At 43.2% G+C, this 21,451-nt stretch overlaps 1 protein-coding gene across 1 annotated transcript in view; it reads right to left on the reverse strand.

Moving 5' to 3' along the window:
• The window catches only part of RabGGTb (geranylgeranyl transferase type-2 subunit beta), an 88,919-nt gene that overhangs the window by 25,652 nt on the left and 41,816 nt on the right, over nucleotides 1-21,451 (reverse strand). Inside the window, exons 3-4 of the mRNA XM_080284938.1 lie at nucleotides 14,410-14,610; nucleotides 1,107-1,265 (exon numbers count right to left, since the gene is read on the reverse strand). Of these exons, the coding sequence (XP_080141064.1) occupies nucleotides 1,107-1,265; nucleotides 14,410-14,610 (360 nt within the window). The remainder of the gene's footprint in view (nucleotides 1-1,106; nucleotides 1,266-14,409; nucleotides 14,611-21,451) is intronic.

The raw sequence follows: 21,451 nt of genomic DNA on the forward strand, positions 1-21,451 counted from the left end.
CACTTTCCTCATCAGTCTCACACTCTCCATCCTCTCCACATGGCCAAACCACCTCACTGTGTTTCTCCTAACACTTCCTATCACATCCACATCCACACCACATTGTTCTTTCACATCCTCATTTGTCAGTCTCTCTCTCTATGTGACTCCATATGCTCCTCTCAAATAACTCAATTCCACTACTCTCGTTCTTGACTTCTGTCCCTCCAACAAGGTCCAAGCTTCACTTCCATACGTTAGAGTTGGTATCACACTACTGTACTGTCATGTAGTAACTTTTTCACTTCCATGCTCACTTCCCTATTTCTTATCAACGCCTTCAAGGAACCAGCAACCTTTCTTCCTTGTTGTAACCTTCAAGCACTTCACCCTCTAAACTTCCATCTTTACTCATCACACTACCGAAGTACTTAAATGCACTCACATTTTCCATTTCCTCATCATCCAACCTCACTGTACATTCACTGACTTCACTTCTCTAAAAGACCATAACTTTACTCTTCCGTACATTCGCCTTTAGATTCCATTTCTTACACACTCTCACTCACCCAAACACATCCACCAAGCCTTGCACACTCATTTACCATATTCATCCACCTTCTTCCTGGCCTAACACACTGCCTCTTCCCATCTTAAAACTCACATATACCTCTGAATATGGATGCTATTGAAGGATAGACAGATGGATGGATGGATGATGATACTGTAAATACAAAGAGCAGAATAGTGGTTAACATGAGTGGGTAAGGGGGTGCATCTTGGTAGAGCTCTAGAAATGCTTTAAATACCCACCTTCCTATCACACACTCTAATCTACCAAACCATCTACCAAACCACCCACACTCGACAGAGCCGCTGTGTTATGGAAACATGGATGCAGAATGAGAAGTACATATCCACTTCACTCAACTATCCATCAATCCTACTACATACTTTTTTTCCAGCTACACAACCTGCAACCCCATTGTCTCCTAAACAATCCACATCCTGCACTCGTCTTCAGTTACCCTCCACCCACTGAAACAGCCCATTAAGAAATTCCAAGAAATACTAAAAAATAAATTAATAGATAAATAAATAAATAGATAAATAAAAGCACAACCAACCAGCAATGTAAGGGTGGCAAGTGCGCAGAATGAGAATCGCGTGTCCACCTCACCCCACTGGTCCCCACTGAAGGAGCCATCGCTGTTCTGCAGCCCGGCCACGAACCTCACCACACCCTCCACATCAACCTCACTCAGTCCATCCACCTCAACCAGGACCTGTACAATGCAAGAGATGTATTTCTCACTATGGTCAAACACAGAGAAACTGAATCACATCCTAATCTTTTCTATTAAACCTGAATAACAGTATAAGAGCATAACTAAATCTATGGCATCAACAAAATAATCCAATCAGATTAAAATGCACAAAAAATTATATAAAAATAACTTTTACACATTTGTAGGAATCTGAAACAAACATAACAAGTCTCTACTTTGATGAAAACAAGGTTCACATACTAATGAAATTATGCTCATATTTCAGGTTTTCCTAACTGGGATATGGAAGCAAATCACTATACGTAGGCAAAATGTGGTTGACCTCAGGTTCCCCCCCCCCCCCAACTCTGGGCGAAGGCTTCAGCACCTATCCCAAGGCCCAGCAGTCCTCCTACACACCTCCACATGTCACAGCTTTGGCATTAATACCCACTGTTCAAACTGAATACAAGCTAGGGCTGTCTCATACAGAGCTGAAGTACTGATATTAGCAGGGATATTTTTGCGAAATGTCGGCAGGTCTCCCAGTAGATTTTTTTTTTTTTTTTTTTTTTTTTTTTTTTTTAAATAGAGCAGAGGAGGGAAAAACAAATAATAAAAAATAAAAAAAATCCATACACCAGACTACAGGCGTCCTCCATTCATAAAAAATCTGTAACAGCTGGACCTGAACAGTTGTAGGTGGAAGTTGGGGGGAAAGCGAGTTCCAGAGAGATGCAGTTCAGGGAATAAGAGAATTCTGACAGGCAGAAGTTCTGCAGTACGGCAGTGTGACAGTCCAGTTATGGGCACTACCAGATGCCCGTGTAGCGCGGGGGAAGGCATGGAGGGCTGGCACAATGGATGCAACTTTGTCTGTGCATTTGCCATAAAAGTATCTACAGTAAAGAACAATGCAAGGACAACAACATTCCTTCTTATTTGAAGGGAAGGTAGTTCATTTGTAATACAGTGGTAGGGTTTTGAATAATTCTAACAGCCTTGTTCTGGATTTCACCTAGTTGCTTTAGTGCTATCTCTCCACATCCATTCCACAAGGGTTAGCAATATTCCAGCTGAGAGCGCACATGACTCTTATAAATTATACCTAGCTGCTTGTCAGTGAAGAAGTTACGAACTCTATACAATAATCCAAGTTTCTTAAAAAATTAGAAATTGGGGCGTGGAAGAAGTTGAGACGTGGAAGACAGAGGTATATGTAGAGAGGAGAGGTGAAAAGATTAGTACGAGAGAGTAAGAAGAGAGTGGATGAGGAATTTGGAAGGAATTTGAGTGTCAAGTGGAGGGAATGTAAGAAAATGTTCTGGAGAGAAGTAAAAAGAGTCAGACAGGGTGGCAGTGAAGTTAGTAGTGGAGTGAAAGATAAAAATGGCAGATTACTAATGGAGAATGGAGAAAAAGTGAGCTGATGGAGAGAACACTTTAAGGAATCTTTGAACATAGAGAATGAAAGTAATGCGAGTATAAGTGGCTGGGGAATGGCTGGGAGAAGGAGAGAGGTGAGAAGACTGGAGAAATCAGTAGGATGGAAGTTGTGGAAGCAATGAAGAAAGTCAAAATGGGGAAGGCCCCAGGAATTGATGGAGTGTGTGGTGAAATGCTGAAGCATGGGAGAGAGATAAAACAGATGTGGAAGATGTGAATATTGGCCTGGGAGGAAGGTAGAGACCCAGAGGATTGGAAGTCAGGTATAATTATTCCCTTGTACAAAGGGAAAGAGGAAAAAGAAATGTGTGGTAATCATAGGGGCATTTGTCTTCTTAATGTAATAGGAAAAGTATACGGAACGATACTTATTGACAGAGTTAGGGAAATAACAGAGGAATTAGTTGGATAAGAACAGGGAGGCTTTAGGAAGGGAAAACGTTGTGTAGATCAGATATTCATTCTTAGATATTTAGTGGAAAAGTGTCTAGAGAAGGAAAAGAAGTTGTATGCGGCCTTCATGGATTAAGAGAAAGCATATGACAGGGTGGACAGACAAGGACTGTGGAAAGTATTAAGAATATATGGAGTAGATAGGAAGTTGTTGAATGCTGTGAAGTGTATGTATGAGGGTGCTAAGGTTGCAGTGCATGTGGATAACAAACTGAGTGAGTTTTTCTATTTGAAGGTTGGATTGAAACAGGGATGTGTCATGTTTCCATGGTTCTTCAATGTGTATATGGATGGGGTTATAAAAGAGATACAAGGTAGGGCAGTGGATGTTGGAGTGGCCCTGATGAAAGAGGGCAGTGTTTGGAAACTCCCTGTACTGTTGTGTGCAGATGATACTGTGTTGTTAAGTGAAGACAAAGGGGAGCTGCAAGGCTTGGTGGATGAGTTTGGGAGAGTATGTAAGAAACGGAATCTAAAGGTGAATGTGGGGAAGAGTAAAGTTATGGTCTTCAAGAGAAGTGAAATCAGTAAATGTACAGTGAGGTTGGATGATGAGGAAATGGAAAATGTGAGTACGTTTAAGTACTTGGGTAGTGTGATGAGTAAGGATGGAAGTTTGGAGGGTGAAATGCTTAAAAGGGTACAACAAGGAAGAAAGGTTGCTGGTTCCTTGATGGCAGTGATAAGAAACTGGGAAGTGAGCATGGAAGTGAAAGAGTTATTACATGACAGTACAATATCGTGATATCAACTCTAACGTATGGAAATGAAACTCAGACCTTGTTGGAGGGACACAAGTCATGAGTGACAGCAGTGGAAATGAGTTTTTTGAGAGGAGCCTGTGGAGTCACATGGAGAGACAGACTGACAAATGAGGAAGTGAAGGAGCGTTGTGGTGTGGATGTGGATGTGATAGGACGCGTTAGGAGAAACACACTGAGGTGGTTTGGCCATGTGGAGAGGATGGAGAGTGAGAGACTGATGAGGAGAGTGTATGTGAGTGAGGTGGAGGGGGAAAGAGGGAGGGGAAGGCCAAGGTTGAGATGTAAGGATGGAGTTGAGAGGTATATGAGAGAGGGGTGTGTGAATTGGGAGCAGGGCAGTGAAATGGCGGGGGACAGGGTGACGTGGAGGCGATTTGTTTGTAGCCACCTCGTATGGGATTAAGGCTTCTGGCAATGGATAGATAGATAGATTCTTTGAAAAGATTTTACCAAGAGATCTAACATGAGAGGTCCAGCTGAGGGTATTGTTAACCCGGTAACTGCTCTATACAACCTGGGCTGTTCCGAGTGCAACTGCTCAATACAGACCTGGCTGCGCAGGTGAATTTCGAATATAGTGCCATGGTGACCACGGCCGACCCATGCAAGCATGTTTGAGCCTTCAAAACCTAAACCGAAACCAAAACTGAAGAAGAAAACGAAAACCATACATTCCAATAGGGAATCAGACACTTCGATGTTCATCCACAGCTTTACCAAGGTAAATCCATCCATCCATCCATCCATCATCCAATCCTACATTGCCCCATGAGAAGCGTAGGAGCCTGGAGCTAGGCAGTTAGTCCCAACATTTAAGATGACAGTGACCAGCCTCACTCATCCCTGAGTGGCATTACATGAGCAATCAACCCCAACCATCCCTTGGATATAAACCTTCACCGGCTCAATCCGACTGGAGCACAATAATCACCCTTTAAACCACCAGGTGCCAAAATTTGGTTATATGGTTACCACCCTGCATAGTAAATGGTTTCCTGGTGTACAGGAAACCATTTGGCTTGTCACTCAGTGTAGAGTCACCCACAGGCAGAAGGAAGAGGAAAGAATGAAGGAAAGAAAGACAGAAGAGGGAGTGTAAAGTTACCCATAGACAAGAGGACAAGGAAAGAATGAAGAAAAGGAAGACAGAAGAGGATGGAAGGAAAGAAGGATGGAGTAGATGAAAGGGCAGACACCTGACAGCAGCACTACATCGAGAGAGAGGATGGTGAGTGCCCCCACCTACCACAATCAAGGTAAATATTGAGCTAATATTTCGTTACTATATACTTTGGCATGTGCTCTCTCAATTCCTAAGACAAAATATGGCCTTTGGGAAATTTCATTTTTTACCCCTATGTTTGCGCACCACGGACACCAAAAAACCGCCATGCGCAGTTAACGGGTTAAGTGAAACACTAAGAATTTTAATACTTTCAGAAATATGAATATTAGTAGCACTGAAGGTAAGGTATACCTCAATATACGATACCCCGGCTTAATGATGGGGGTAGAAATACCACTATACCCTGCCTAATGTTGGCTAAATCCTGGTTTAACAATGGGTTTTTATTTTTTTTTTTGCCGATTTTGGTGATATTTTAGGATAAAATTGTGTGTTTAGGTTGATTTATAAACTGGTTTTAGACTTAGATTAATGGGTTTTAGCCATAGGTGGAGTGAACATTGTCATTTTGGGGTACAGTTTACTAGGCTTGATTTTTTCCAGACTTATATTTGATGATTTTCAGATTTTATCTGTTGGTTTTTGTGAGTTACTTACAGGTGTTAGGCTTAGGTTAGTGTCTTTTACAGCTGTTAGGCCATTTAGACAGGCTTTAAACTTGTTTTTGAACTTATTTGGGTGGGTTTAGGACTTGGTTGGGGGGGGGGGAACCAAAGGCTTAAAAACGCATACCTATACTTTACATGTTAAATCTACCCTGAGATGCGATACCTTGCCTAACAATGGGTTTTTACTTAACCCCTAAAACGCGGCTGTGTACGCGCGATCCCCCCCCTGTGGCGGGGTTGTAGCGGGGTCTGAGTACCTGTGGAAAAATATTAGCCAAAAATCATAGATTAACCCTAGAGCATTAAAATTTTTAAGGCATATATTACTTACATTCAGCTATCTCCTGAGCCACATGTTGAGCCTTCGTTGACTACCCAAGGACTTGTGAAGACTTGCAAAGTTGGGTAACAAAGTCTTCACTCTCACACCTCCAGAAACCCGGTTTTCTTTCTACCACAGCCTCAATCTGTCACAGTACACTTTATACAACAACGTACAGGTTGTTTGGAATCCGTATTTGTAAATAAGAACTGAAAATAAGGCTAAAATGGACGGAGCGCACGGCCGACATGCAGCGCGGTGGCGATCTTCCCGTCAATATTGTCACATTTGCCTTTTCTCGGCAAAAAACACGTATACTCCTTTTTTTTCCATCATAGGACTTCGCAAACGTTTGCCTGTCACTATTACGGTAATAAAAATCAATGTCACTGCCAGTATTGTGGACTGGGAATGAGGAAGACCACCGCGGCGCAGTTTATCCAGCCTTACGGCAGGCACTTTATTCTCGCTCCTGTCGGCCACTCGCACTTCATTTCTATCGCTCACTTTCACTGTATCTTTTTTTTTTTTGCCTTATTCATCAGTGTCACTGTCCAGTGTTATAAAAATAATATTTTATACACAAAAACTTTTACTTTCAGAACATAGAATAGGAAAATATGCTTTTATCTTTTTACACTGGAGTGACTGTCACTCGCAATACTTATATGATTACTATGTACAATTATTTACAACAAAGAACACTGTAACTGTCAGTGCTTTTACAAGTACATACACTAATTTACACTCATCAGGCTGTCACTGTCAGCACGTAAAAGAAAACTAAACAATATTATCACTGTCACTCTCAGTATTTTTCCCAATATTTTTACCCTTATTTTCAAAATCTACTTAGGCTGTGGTAGTCGAAAAAACACGGGTAAGCACAGAGGGGAACTTTGCACTCTTTGCACTGCAAGGAGGTGCGCCTAAAAGTTCTTTCCTGCCTGGTAGTGTGGCTGCACACATGACACCTCCTCAGTGCTTTCCCCCTCTTTGCAGTGGCTGGCAGTGGCTCCAGGCGGTGTCGCTGAAGGTAGGCCATACACTGTAGGCGGTCTGGAGGTGTGTGAGGGTGGCGTTTGGGACCTGTTGAAAGCACCTAGCCATAACGCTGAAGCAGCTGGTAGACACAAGTCTTGGAGAATCTTCTGAGAGAGTAGTAGGCTGGCTTCCTGTTCTTGATTTTATACAGGATGAAGGCGTTCAACATGCACATGTCAATCAAGTGCAAGAACACCTTCCTGTACCAACGACGATTTTTCCTCAGACAGTCAATCTCTCCAATCATCATATCCGACTTGTCCACCAGCCGCATATTGACGTTATAGTCAATTACAGCATCAGGCTTCATCACAGGCTCGCCAGTCCTTCTGTCGACCTTCCCTGTTGCCAGCATTTCACCCTTGTGTACTGTGGTGAGCATGTTCACGACTCTCTTATCATGCCACCTGATCGCAAGCATCTTGTCAGATTTCTTCAGGTGCACGTCTCCCCGCTTTGACTTTTCAGCCTCTGGGAAGGCAGGGTAATGTGCCCTGTTACTTCTGACAGTGCCACAGGAGCCGACGCCGTGTTCAGAAAGGTACTTGGCGAGTTTTGGAGCTGTATAATAATTGTCCGTATACAGGACATGATTCTCGCCAAAGTACTTTTCCAAAAGCACTTTCACCACAGAACCAGAGAATCCAAGGGGGTCAGTCTTATCCAAGTCGACATTGCTGGCGGTGTAGATGACGAAGTCAAGGATGAACCCCGTCTTGCAGTCGCACAGCATGAAAAACTTGATTCCAAAGCGGTGGCGTTTGCTTGGAATGTACTGGACGAACCGAAGACGGCCCCTGAACAATACCAAAGACTCGTCAATCACGACTTTCTTGAAAGGGCGCAAGAACCTCGTAAACTTATCTTTGATCATGTTCAGGATTCCCCTCACTTTCCATAATGGGTCAGTTTGGGAAGGCTCATCATTATTCGCGAAGTGAAGATAAGTCATCAGCTGCCTAAAACGATCGCGGCTCATGTATTTATTGAATATTGGTGTTGGGCACAGCTCGTCGGAACCCCAGTACTCTTCCAACTTATGCTTCCAGTTGTGTGGCATAAGCAACATCAAGGCAATAAATACAAAAAGCTCGCGGATCGTCAAAGGCACCCATGATGCCATCCGCGACGTGGATGGCGTTGCAGCCTCACCTTCTTCTTCGCGAATTGGCGCACATTACCCCTCGTACCTGTTGGTCTCGGTACAGATGTGCTCCATAACCTCGTCGTCAAGGAAGGCCAACAGGTAGTCAACACATTCACCATCGTCGTCCACAGGGAAGTCAGCCTGAAGTCCACACTCACTTTCATCAAAGGGCAGATCTTCAGGCACAAAATCTGATCCCTCTGACCACACAAAAGCATCTAAAGTTCCCTGCCTAGGCTGGGAGGTGCTTGGGGCGGCGGGGGGTGAGGCAGGTCGTGTGGGAGTGGGTGAGGCAGGCTGGGCAATAGTAGGTAAGGGAGAGGTTATCCCAGGCCGTGTTGGTGTTGTGGTGGTGGTGGTGGTGGCTGGAGGGAGATTATCGCTTGGGTCAAGGTCACCCGCGGTGGCGTGACTCCTGAGTTGCCTAGTGGGAGTTAGCCTAGGGGACTTAACTTTACTCACACGAACACTAGGCCTACGATAACCTCTCATACGTAACATTGCTCGTCTACTTCCCTTTCTCGGTGGTGATGGAGACTCCGATGACTCAGGAGACAGGACAGCAGACGAGGAGGACGAGAGAAGAGGGCTGGGAGAACGTGGTGGGCTTGCGGTGGTGTGGCGTGGCGTAGTGGACAATGGCGGTGCACTGCTGTCTCCGCTCCTCTTCCTTTTCTCTCCCTTTCCATATTCGAGGCCCCTTTTCACCGGGGCCTTCCCTGTAGAGGTGCTGGGCACAGTCACAGTTTCCTCGGGCACAGAAATCATCACTTCAGGGGCTGAATCAGCACTCGATTGTGTCTCTGATTCAGCCAGGCTAGACAAAACACCCACGTCACTGCCGTAGTCCATAGAGGCTTTCAACAGTTCAGATGCTATGGCCGAGTCACTTAGCCCCTTGGTAGTCACTTGTAAAGTTTTGAAGGGCGTAGAGGTAACAAAACCCTTTTTTGGAGGGCTAGAAGGCACGGAACTAGAAGAGCTAGAGCCTGACATGGTGTCACCGTGGCAGATTTGTGTGGACTGACGCTAATCTGGGGCAAACCGCGCGAAAAAATGACAGTGTGACAACTGGGGAAACAAGCGTTTCCCAATAGCAAAAAGTGCTTGCGAGATGACGGCGCAGATTGACACGTATCAGCCATCCGCGCGTTGCCATATCGCACGACGAGGGAGGGCCGCGCATCAGTGCGTCCGTGGGTAAAAAAAATGAGACTTGGCAACAACCGAGGTCAGTAATACAAAGGTCAAGTGTGCTAAAAGTAGCTCACGGGTGGCGGGACTGAGAGACAATACCAGCTTGAGCCTGCTTGCCCGCGGTTATTCAAAATTAACTCAAATTGCAAACGCGACGACCCGCCGTCTTGCCCTTTGGGCCGACCGTCGCAAAAGCGACGATCCGCGTTTTAGGGGTTAACCAACTGCATCGTTAAACTGGGGTATACCTGTATAGGAATCAAGAAATACAGTATCTTTCTATAAGTAAATTGGATATATTTGGTTTTACTAGCACTAACGTGGTATGTTGGGGTGTTCACCATCCAGTCACTTGATGTACGGCTGCTTTCGGTATCAGCCCTTTAATCTCTTCTTTCGTTCCTCTTCTGTCTTTCTTTCCTTCATTCTTTCCACTTTCTTCTTCCTATATATGACTTTACACTCCCTCTTCTGCCTTTCTTTCCTTCTTTCTTTCCTCTTCCTTCTGCCTATTGGTGACTCTACACCGAGTGACAAGCCAAATACAGTATTTACACTCCCTCTTCTGTCTTTATTTCCTTCATTCTTTTTTCTTCCTTCTGTCTACAGGTGACTCTACACTAAGCGACAAGCCAAATGGTTTCCTGTACACCAGGAAACCATTTACTATGCTAGGTGGTAACCATATAACCAAATTATGGCACCTGGTGATTTAGTGGGTAATTAAGGTGCTCCAATCGGATTGAGCCTATGTATGTTTAGATCCATGGGGTGGTTGGGGTTTATTGCTCACGTAACTCAGAGATGAGTGAGGCTGGTCACTCTCATCTTAAATGTCAAGACCAACTTGCCAACCCCCAGGTTCCTGCACTACTCATGGGAAAACATAGGATTGGATGATGGATGGATGGAGGGATTAGCATTAAATGAGATAATGTTATTTTGTCCTCATTCAGTGATCCTAGATAAGTCTTGATTTAGGGAGATTGCTGTACTGAGTTGTGAGTTAGAGATATTGAACTTTGTGAATAGGTGTTTAAATGTGAATGAACAGTGAAGTGATATCTGCATATGAATGGATCGGATTATGGGTGACAGATACGAGATCATTAATAATAATTAGGAATAGGGTTGGAGTCAAAACTGATCCTTGTGGCATGCCAGCATTAATCGAGTGGAAACTGGAATATACATCATCTACTTTAACTCTTATCTTTCTGTCGCTCAGATATGAGGAAATCAGAGGAACAAAAGACACTAGACCACAGCAAGGGAGTTTGGACAGCAGAGAACGATGCCACACTGTCAAAAGCTTTAGAAATATCAAGGGCTATGGCATGAGTTTCTCCATGTTGGTCAACTGACTGATGGATGGTGAGAGTCAGGAGACTGAGTATATCAATGGTGGATTTTTTGTGACAAAAACCATACTGTCTATCACTTATTAAGTTGTTGGATTCAAGATGCCTAACTATGTGCTTATTAATTACAATCTTAAATACTTTACCAAAAGAAGACATGATAGCTATTGGTCCGAAATCAGAGGGGTCAGAGGAACTTCCCTTCTTCGGAAGTTGGTGGATATTGGCTTCCTGCCAAGAATCAGGAAATGTAGAAGCACGTATGCAGTCTGGATAATTTAGCCAGTACAGGATGAAGTTCAGGGGAACACTTTTCCAAAACAACAGTAGGAATTCCATATGGACCTGGAGCTTAGTTAGTTGGTAAATTGTCTTGGATGGATTTTACTAGTGTGTCTTAAGTGCAGCAATTTCTAGAGACTCAAGTTCTAGTACAGCAATGTTCTGGCTGACTTCCTCTAAAGTAGAATTACTGGCAAATGTATCGGCAAGGATGTTTGCTTTACCACGTGGATCATTAGTAATGTTACCATCTGAAGATATTAGTGGAGGAATGGGTAATGACTTGTTAAAGTTATTATTGAAAATATGGAGAGAATATTCAATTGTCATTAGGACTGAAACCTGTTTAATAATTTGGATGCTTAGTTGTGAAGGAAGTCTGATTCAGTAACATTTATCACTGCTTTAGCATGGTTTCAAGCAATTTTAAATTGGCTGAGCAATTCAGGTGTTTTTTGTTTTCAGTAAGTTATATGCTAATGACTTTTGGGTTGTTGCTCTGGCACAAATACTACCAAACCATTTTGGAGAGATCAGTAAAATCTGCTTTTATGAAATTCAAATCCTCAAACTGCTCCCTGCCCCAGCCAGGATTCAAGCCTGGGTCCATTTGGACAGCAGGCCATCTCTCATACCGGTTCAGCCACTGCCTCTATCTATAGCCAGACACCATAATCCCGTAAGGTGTGGCCATTTGACTTTGAGATACAGTAATCCCTTGATTATCCGACATAATAGAGCCAAAGACATGTCCGCATAGTGGCTCCGTTCGGACAGTGGACTTTTCCCCTGCCCACCCTGTGTACATACCCTAAATTTGAAAGTCACTGTTAAAGGCCACTACAGTACATTGTACAACACTTATTCCTGGTGTTTTACACTACTATATCTTGTCAAGCAGACTTAAAAAACTACAGCCAAGCAATAATTTTGGTCAACCAGACCAATCAGCCACAGGCAGACAATCACCACGACCCTAAAAAACATGGGGGGCCATAATTTCCACCTGGATGCAAGCACTTTGTCAGGATGAAATGGAAAAACGTCCAAATAATGGTTCTGAACAGCTAGATCACAGCATCTGGATAATGGATGGTCCAGATAGTGGCCATCTGGATAGCTGAAGGAATACTGTAGTTGTTTTACAGGGAGGGACACCAACCCTCCGCCAACCCATTTGTTGACACATTAGGGAACAAGTATGTGTTAGTTATATGGTTACCACCCAGCACTGTAAATGATTTCCTGGCTTACAGGAAACCATTTGGCTTGTCACTCAATGTAAGGCCACCTGAAAAGGAAAGAGGAGTAAAAAAAAAAAGAATGACAGCAAAGATGGAAGAAACAGGAAGAGATGTGGGCTGACATGAAAATGAATGATAAAGGTGAAGGAAGAAGTTGGCAGCACTATATCAACTGAGTGGATGATGGTCACCACCACCTACCACGCCTCTGAGAATCATTACTGTCTACTATAGTTTAGATTGCAACTTGCATATTTTCTGGTGACCAAATTTTCTCAGGGGAAAAGGAAGAATGAAAACTAAACATACTGCATATTGTCTGTGCCACAGAAAGTGACAAAATAAGGTAAAAACAGAGAACTGGACATCCATCTCCCTATTTGTATCTGCAAAATGGATGTGGCAGACCCATGACAAAACTCCTGTGTTGCATGCAGACACATCCCTCCAGTAACACTTATGAAGGATGGGGCAAGGAAGAGTGAACCTGGAGTTTTTTTTTCTCTATTCTAATAAAGTACATGTCCCAAAAACTACCAAATGGCCTTCCTCTAGAAATCATCATTACTCTACATGTTGCCATCAAATAGGGTCATGGGAGTTAGTATGTGAATGAAAACCAAGTGCCAGACAGCACAGATCATCTGGCACTAAAGGATCATGGGAAATTAAGATTGGATGATAACAATAATGACTGAGTCATAGTGGCAATGTAGTTGTCTTACAGCCTTCTTATACTGAGCATAAGGTTCAAAACCCAAGCAGTGGTTGACTTTTAAAGTGAGTGCATGTAGTACAGTAGTGAACCAACTTTTGCTACAGCAGGATTCGCGGAATCCACTTTCGCGGCATGCACCAAATATTCCCTAACTTCCACTTTCGCTTGAAAAAAATCAATTTTTGTGCACAAATTTTGGGTTTGGGACAATATTTTGAACTTTGAATTTCCTGCACCGCCCGCCCGCAACCCACCGCCATCTTGAATGATGTCATGTCAACACTCTGTCCACCCATTCCCGCCATTGTGTACGAGCGTGCTAGCTCCATTGTGTTGGATTCTCACAGTTCAATGGCCTCTACTATACCTGGTAGTGTGGGGAAAGGGCCTGGTGGTGTGGGGGGAGAGCCTGGTGGTGTGGGGGGAGAGCCTGGTGGTGTGGGGGGAGGGCCGGGAGGTAGTGGTGGTGATAAAAAGTGGCCGGGACATTCAAAGTCGGGAGGAAAGGCCAAGGCTAAAAGAGAGTATCGTGTTGGAGTGAAGAAACCTCAACCTGGTCTCTGTGGTATGTTTCTCCTCATATAATGTGTACTGTACAGTTTTTATTGTTTGTATCTCACAATGCAATGTACAATAGTGATTTGATGTACTGTATTGCAAGTGAAAATGAAAATCTGATGTTACTTTAGGATAACCGGGAACCAATTAGCCTTTTTGCCATAAAGACAATGCCCCAACTTTCGCTAATTCCACTTTTGCGCATTATTTTTGGACCCAATTAGGCGTGAAAATTGGTGCCCCACTGTACATCCTTTCATAAGCTTGCATATGATTTTATCTTGCTCATTAATATTGATTACTTGTAAGTCATTGTAATGTTTTGCTACTCAAACATTACTTTCATTACAGGCACCCCTCCCATTCATACTTCATCCACATGGGGAAGAGTTAATTCTTGCTACCACTCTCCTTCCGAAGGAATCTTGGATCAGTGATTTTTTGCACATACTGGTACATGTGGCTACAATGAATATTATGCACAAATAATTCTCTTAAAGTATAAAGACAGGAATAATGAAATGCACTTGAAAGTAATACAGTTAAATCATAACAATCCTCCGTCATTAATTCACTTTAAATGTGAAGTAGGTTTTATGATCCTGGAACATTATTTAACCCTACCTAAAGAATAGTGAGGATACGTGAAATTAGTCAGCTGGTCAACCACCTAACCAGGCCTATTTTTGTCAAGCTAAAATAAACCTAACACAGTCTAGCTTTGTCTAATAAAATCAAACCTGTATAGCAATGAGTGTGTAGTCAAGATGCAGATCATGTCCTAATTCAGTCTAGCCTGGCCTAGTAAACTGTGTCCTACATCAGATTTTACCTGTATAGCACTGAGAGTGTAGAGAAGGTGTGGGTCATGTCCAGCACTGGGAGAGAAGCCACCTGAGGCTTTGTCCTGACACTGGCGTACAAAGTCCATGATCTCACTACGGTTCATCTGGTGCAGCTGAGAGAGCAAGTCCATAGCCGTGATGCCCCAGTACATCCCAGAGACTCGGAAGTGCTCAGTCATGGTGTACTCCTGTGGATCAGTCATGTAATTCTATCTATCTCTCTATTGCCAGACACCATAATCCCGTACGGGGTGGCCATTTGACTCTGAGTTACTTGTTTTACAGGGAGGGGCACTAACCCTCCACAAACCCACTTGACAAGTAGGGAGCACGTATGGTTTGGTTATATGGTTACCACCCAACGTTGTAAATGGTTTCTTGGCTTACAGGAAACCATTTGGCTTGTCACTCACTGTAAAGCTACCTGTAACGGAAAGAAAAGCATTAAGTAGTGACAGGAAAGATGGGAGAAATAGGAAGAGAGGAGGGCAGGCACAGAAAAAGAATGATAAAGGCTAAGGAAGAAGTAGGCAGCACTACATCAAGTGAGTGGATGATGGTCACCACCACCTACCACTAAGTCATGTAATTGATAATGTATAATTCCACAGGTTTGATGGAACGTTAAGTACAGTATGGCAAGTCCTCCTTATGTCATGGGAGTCTTTCAAAATAACTCTTTCCATACGGCTGGTACTGTAAATTGTGGGAAATTGGCATATAAGCATTACAAGTACAATCAACTTGAACAGTTAATCTTTTCAGTGCTTACTGAGGAATTCAAGGTAAAAAGAATGTTAAATAAGACAACATAACAAGGACTTACTGTACAACTAAGTTACATACTATAGTAAACAATACAGTACTATCTATCTATCTACCTGCCAGACGCCTTAATCCTGTAAGGGGTGGCCACAAACAAATTGCCTCTACGTTGCCCTGTCCCCCGCCATTTCAATGCGCTGCTCCCTGCTCACACCCCCCTCTCTCATATACCTCTCCACTCCATCCCTCCATCTCAACCTTGGCCTCCCCTCCCTCTCCCCTCTTCCACCTCACTCATATACACTCTCCTCATCAGTCTCTCACTTTCCATCCTCCCCATATGGCCAAACCACCTCAATGTGTTTCTCCTAACACTTCCTATCACATCCACATCCACACCACAATGCTCCTTCACTTCTTCATCTGTCAGTCTGTCTCTCCATGTGACTCCAAAGGCTCCTCTCAAATAACTCACTTCCACTGCTCTCACTCTTGACTTCTGTCCCTCCAACAACGTCCAATCATCACTTCCATATGTTAGAGTTGGTATCACAGTACTGTCATGTAGTAGCTTTTTCACTTCCATGCTCACTTCCCTGTTTCTTATCACTGCTTTCAAGGAACCAGCAACCTTTCTTCCTTGTTGTACACATTCAAGCACTTCACCCTCTAAACTTCCACCCTTACTCATCACACTACCCAAGTACTTAAATGTACTCACATTTTCCATTTCCTCCTCATCCAACCTCACACAACAGTACAGGGAGTTTCCAAACACTGCCCTTTCCATTAGGGCCACTCCAACATCCACTTCCCTACCTTGTATCTCTTTTATAACCCCATCCCAATACAGACTGAACAACCATGGAGACATGACACATTCCTGTTTCAATTCAACCTTCAAGCAGAAAAATCCACTCAGTTCACTATCCACATGCACTGCAGCCTTAGCACCCTCATACAGACTCTTCACAGCATTCAACAACTTCCCATCTACTCCATATATTCTTAATACTTTCCACAATCCTTGTCTATACACCCTGTCATATGCTTTCTCCCTTTACTCCCATTCTAATCAACATTAGGACAGCTACATGAAATAGGTTGACTGGGAGTTATTTGACCATGTAATCCTGCCAAGGATGTAGGGTGGTCATCTACTCTTACTGCTGTTGCTTAACCCTAGTCTGTCTTGCTGAGCAGACCCATCAACCACAGGTAACTGAATCCTTTTGTAGGGCCACCCTATAGGTACTGTACAGTACAGTACATACACCACGCAGGAACCAGTGCACCTTCTGAGAGACACTGCCTCTCCAGGACTGAACCGGGGTCCTTCCTTGTGGCGGGATGCAGGAAATTGCTTTGCTTCACCCAGGATATATATTGTCACCACATGTAGACTCCTTTTCAGCACCAACTCAAATGGTGTAGCATTGTACAGGTATTTGTAATCTTCAAACAGTAATAAAGAAAAGAAATGCATCTCCAATAACATGAGGGTTACGGTACTCACAATATGCATCAAGCAAAGTACAGTAAATCCTCACACCCCACTAGACTGGATATCAGAATTACGGACACTCTGAGGGCCCTGGACAATCCATCGCACACATCAGATACCATCCACTAAATGGGAAAAACCATGCAAACCAACCTGACAACTCTGGGCCCACTGGAAACTTTTCTGCACTTAATGTATACAGTCATCCCTCAACATTCGCGAGCGTAAGGTAACAGAGACACCTGAGAATGTTAAAAATCCGTGGATATATGCTGCCCCCCCTTAAAAGCACTTCTGGACCCCCCATTTCCTTATATAACTAAAGAAAAACCCTATGTGCATGTTTACAACCACTTTATTTAATACAAGAGCACTAAACAACTACTTTATTTAATACAAGAACACAAAAGGTAAAAATAATGAACAGTGTACTCCTGCATGGCATCTTGTGACTACTGTGCTCATCCCTGCTCCCTCCAAAAGGAAAAGTGTTACAGTATATTTCATTCACTAGATAATTCCATTACTGTACTAAAACAGCCACGAACTGTGCCTGGGGTAATGTTACAGTGTCAGCAGAGTTCAACAGGATAATTTTTTTTTTCTGTAGCCATCCGCGGATATTCAAAACCATGTATGTTAAAACTGCAGATGTTAAGGGATGACTGTACAGTAAGACCTCACTATAACGGACTAATTGGGGCCCATACCATTCCGAAATGTGCGAAATTCCGATAAAAGCGACATCTGGACTTCCCCCTGCTAACCCAGACACTTTCCGATACATCAGACATTAGTCCGGATGGTATGAACGGTTTTTAAACTGTTTTGACTACCATTGCGATATTGTACTGTGTTTCACTACATTAATCAAATGGTATAATATATATAATAATACTGTAATGTACACTGATAAAAATGTCTTTTATTTATCTTATTGTGGTGAACATAGCTGAAGTGGTCAGGCAATCTGGACTGCTTCTGGCTTTATCAGACTTTTTCTGATATATAAGAATTTAGTCTAGTAGCTCCTCAAGTCTGATAAAAGTGAATTCCATTCTATTGAAGTCCATTATATCGAGGTTTTACTGTACTATCCGTTACATGCAGGGTATGATGCAGGCTTACCAGATCCTCCCCACAAGCTGGGTGATTCAGAACACAGTTAACAATGCTGAGAGCAGTTCTCCCATCCACTTGGGCTAGGCTGGGGAGGACCAGGGTATGAAATTATACGTGAAGTTAGTGTAAAATGGATATACTGTAGTTTTCATTTCTAGTACAGGTAGACCCCTGTTTAACGATGCAATTGTTTAGGTAAAAACCCATCGTTAGGTGGGGTATCATATATCGGGGTAGTTTTAACATGTAAAGTAATGGGATGCGTTTTTCAGCCTTGGGTTTCCCCCCTCAAACAAGTCTTAAACCCAATCAAATGAGCCCAAAAACAAGTTTAAAGCCAATCTAAATGGCCTAACAGCTGTAAAAGAAGCTAACCCAAGCCTAACACCTGTAAATAACTCACTAAAATCAACAAACAAAATCTGAAAATCATCAAATATGTCTGGAAAAAAATCAGACTTAGTAAACTGTACCCCAAAATGACAATGTTCACCCCACCTATGGCTAAAACACATTAATTTAAGTCTAAAAACTTTTTATAAATCAACCTAAACATATAATTTTAGTCTCAGATATCATCAAAATCAGTAAAAAAAATCAAAACCCATCGTTAAACCGGGATATGGCCATCGTTACATGGGGTATGGTGGTATTTCTACCCTCACTGTTAAGCCGGGGCATCGCATCTAGGGGTATCGTATATCAGGGTATTACTGTACATGAATATGCTGCTTTACTCATTTATTTTCCATTATGTGCTTGAAATCCCACTTCAGGGGGGGATCATCAGATTTCCCAGATTATTGGCATTATCGGACTGGTCTTCCCCTCAACTGGTATGGTGAGGTTCTACTGTATAATTTAAAACAGGGCTATTTGACTCGCCTGGGGCAACAGATGAGTTTCTGGTCAAAATTTGTTTTAAAAAAGATACTTGTATAGGAAAAAAATATGCAGAAAATTACTATGTCAACCATTTTTTCCCCCCAAGTTGTGCAGATACATGAAAAAATCACTGACAAAGTAGCTGAAAAATCACGTGACTCTGAAACGGCCCCTGACTGGTTGTGACATCACTACTCACACTGAGGCAGCATAGTCGACTTTGTTTACGTTTAGCGTGCATACACTGTGCTTATTTCTGACCTCCAAGAATGCCCAATGACAAGAGGAATAACTGATAGTGTTTCATTCCGATGTGTAAGTGCACAGACAAATGCACACCTGGGAAATTATTCCTCTGTGTACCAGCCAATCAGGTATAATTGTTCCTCTGTACAAAGGAAAAGGGGAGAGAGAAGTATGTGGTAACCATAGGGGTATTTGCCTTCTTAGTGTGACTGGTAAAATATATGGTAGAATACTCATTGATAGGGTTAGGCATATGACAGAGGAGCTAGTTGGAGAAGAACAAGGGGGCTTTAGGAAGGGAAAAGGGTGTGTAGACCAGATATTTGTTCTAAGATGTTTAGTGGAGAAGTATCTAGAGAAGGGAAGGAAAGTGTATGCTGCCTTCATGGACTTGGAGAAAGCTTATGACAGAATAGATAGGCAAGGTATGTGGAAGGTATTAAGAATATATGGAGTGGAGGGGAAATTGTTGAGTACTGTGAAGAGTATGTATGAGGGAGCTAGGGCTACGGTGCGAGTGGATGGTGAGCTGAGTGAGTTCTTTGATCTCAATGTGGGACTGAAACAGGGGTGTGTAATGTCTCCATGGCTGTTTAATATATATATGGATGGGGTTGTAAAGGAGGTTCAAGGTAGGGCAGTGGATGTGGGGGTGGCCCTAATGAATGAGGGTGAGATTTGGAAGCTTCCGGTGTTGCTGTTTGCTGATGATACAGTATTGTTGAGTGAAGATGAATGGGAGTTGCAAGGTTTGGTGAATGAATTTGGGACAGTGTGTAGGAGGAGGAAGCTGAAAGTTAATGTAAACAAAAGTAAAGTTATGGTGTTTGAGAGGAATGAAGTCACAGAGTGTGCAGTGAGGTTGGATGGTGAGGATATGGAGAATGTGAGTGCATTCAAGTACTTGGGTAGTGTGATGAGTAAGGATGGAACTTTGGGGGATGAAGTAAATGAAAGGGTACAGCAGGGAAGGAAGGTTGTTGGTACACTGAAAGCAGTGATGAGAAATAGGGAGGTGAGTATGGAAGTTAAGAAGTCACTGCATGATGGTATTGTGATCCCTACCCTGACTTATGGAAGCGAGGCGTGGACATTGCAAGAAGGGAACAAGTCAAGAGTGAGAGCAGTGGAAATGAGTTACTTGAGAGGAGCATGTGGCGTGACGTGGAGGGACAGGTTGACGAATGAAGAAGTGAAGGAACGTTGTGGGGTAGATGTGGATGTGGTTGAAAAGATTAGGAGAAATACACTGAGGTGGTTTGGACATGTGGAGAGGATGGAGAATGAAAGACTGACTAAGAGGGTGTATGTAGGTGCGGTGAAGGGAGGGAGAGGGAGGGGTAGACCGAGGATGAGGTGGAGGGATGGAGTTGAGAGGTATATGAGGGAGGGGGGGGTGAGTTGGGGGGAGGGGAGTCAAATGGTGGGTGACAGAGTGACCTGGAGGCGTTTTGTCTGCGGCCACCCTTTGCGGGATTAGGGCGTCGGGCTATAGATAGATAGATAGATAGATAGATAGTACCAGCCAATGACAACAAACGAAAGCAGTGGTGGCTGGATGCTCGTCGGAAGTTCCCAATGCAGTCTTTACTGTTGTGAAAATACTATTTTCTTCACCATATAGGTTCATACACACCTAATTATTATCTGAAATTCAGTCAAAAAACTGTGCTTAGTTTAACTTTTAATAGAAATTAAGATTCAGAGCGAAAACGTGTCAAGGTTAGCGAGTATTTCTACTTTAGATCGCCAACATGCCTTGATAGACTTCTATTTTGCACAAATACAGTACACTAACTATTTTCATGATATACAGTATACTCGCGAAATTTCGTTTCGCAATGGCAAGGGAATTTTTTTTCCTAGGAGTCTCGCGATTTTCCTATGATTTTCGCAAGCCCCTGCATCTCCACAGTCACTTGTTTTGAGCCACTGTTGCTATGTTTGTGACATCATATCCCACACCACTTTGTGTTGTGATCTTACACTCACAGGACAATCTCTCGAGTCTCTAGTTCACATGTTGTGTAACACGTTTCACGATTACATAATGAGTGACCACAACGCTAAGGATTCAAGGAGAGGCAAGGGTACCCGGGAGTACCGTAAAGATGTGAGTAAAAAGAAATACTCTCTGGAAGAAAAGCGTGGTAAACTAGCCATGCAGGACAGTGGTGCTAGAGCATGTGATATTGTGAAGAAGTTTAACCGCCCAGAATCAACAGTGCGTTCAATTAAAAAGAACCGTGATGCAGTGAGTGCTAGCGTGAATTTATTTTTCCGTTTCTCGACTGGATGTGCATTTAGTTTAACCTCCAAAAGAAACAGACTCCTTCTCTTGTGACTGAACATTATCTGAGGGAGTGGGTGGCCAGGAGAAACCGTGAGCATCTCTGGGGCTGAGATGAGGAACCAGGCATGTCTCTATTACCAGGCTGTTGCATGAAAAGAACGAACCGACAACCCACCTCCCTTCCGTGCATCCACTGGTTGGATCAACGCTTTCA

Source organism: Coenobita brevimanus, chromosome 103, assembly GCF_032717465.1.
Source record: "Coenobita brevimanus isolate Jiangsu-jjx chromosome 103, ASM3271746v2, whole genome shotgun sequence".
Lineage (NCBI taxonomy): Eukaryota > Metazoa > Arthropoda > Malacostraca > Decapoda > Coenobitidae > Coenobita > Coenobita brevimanus.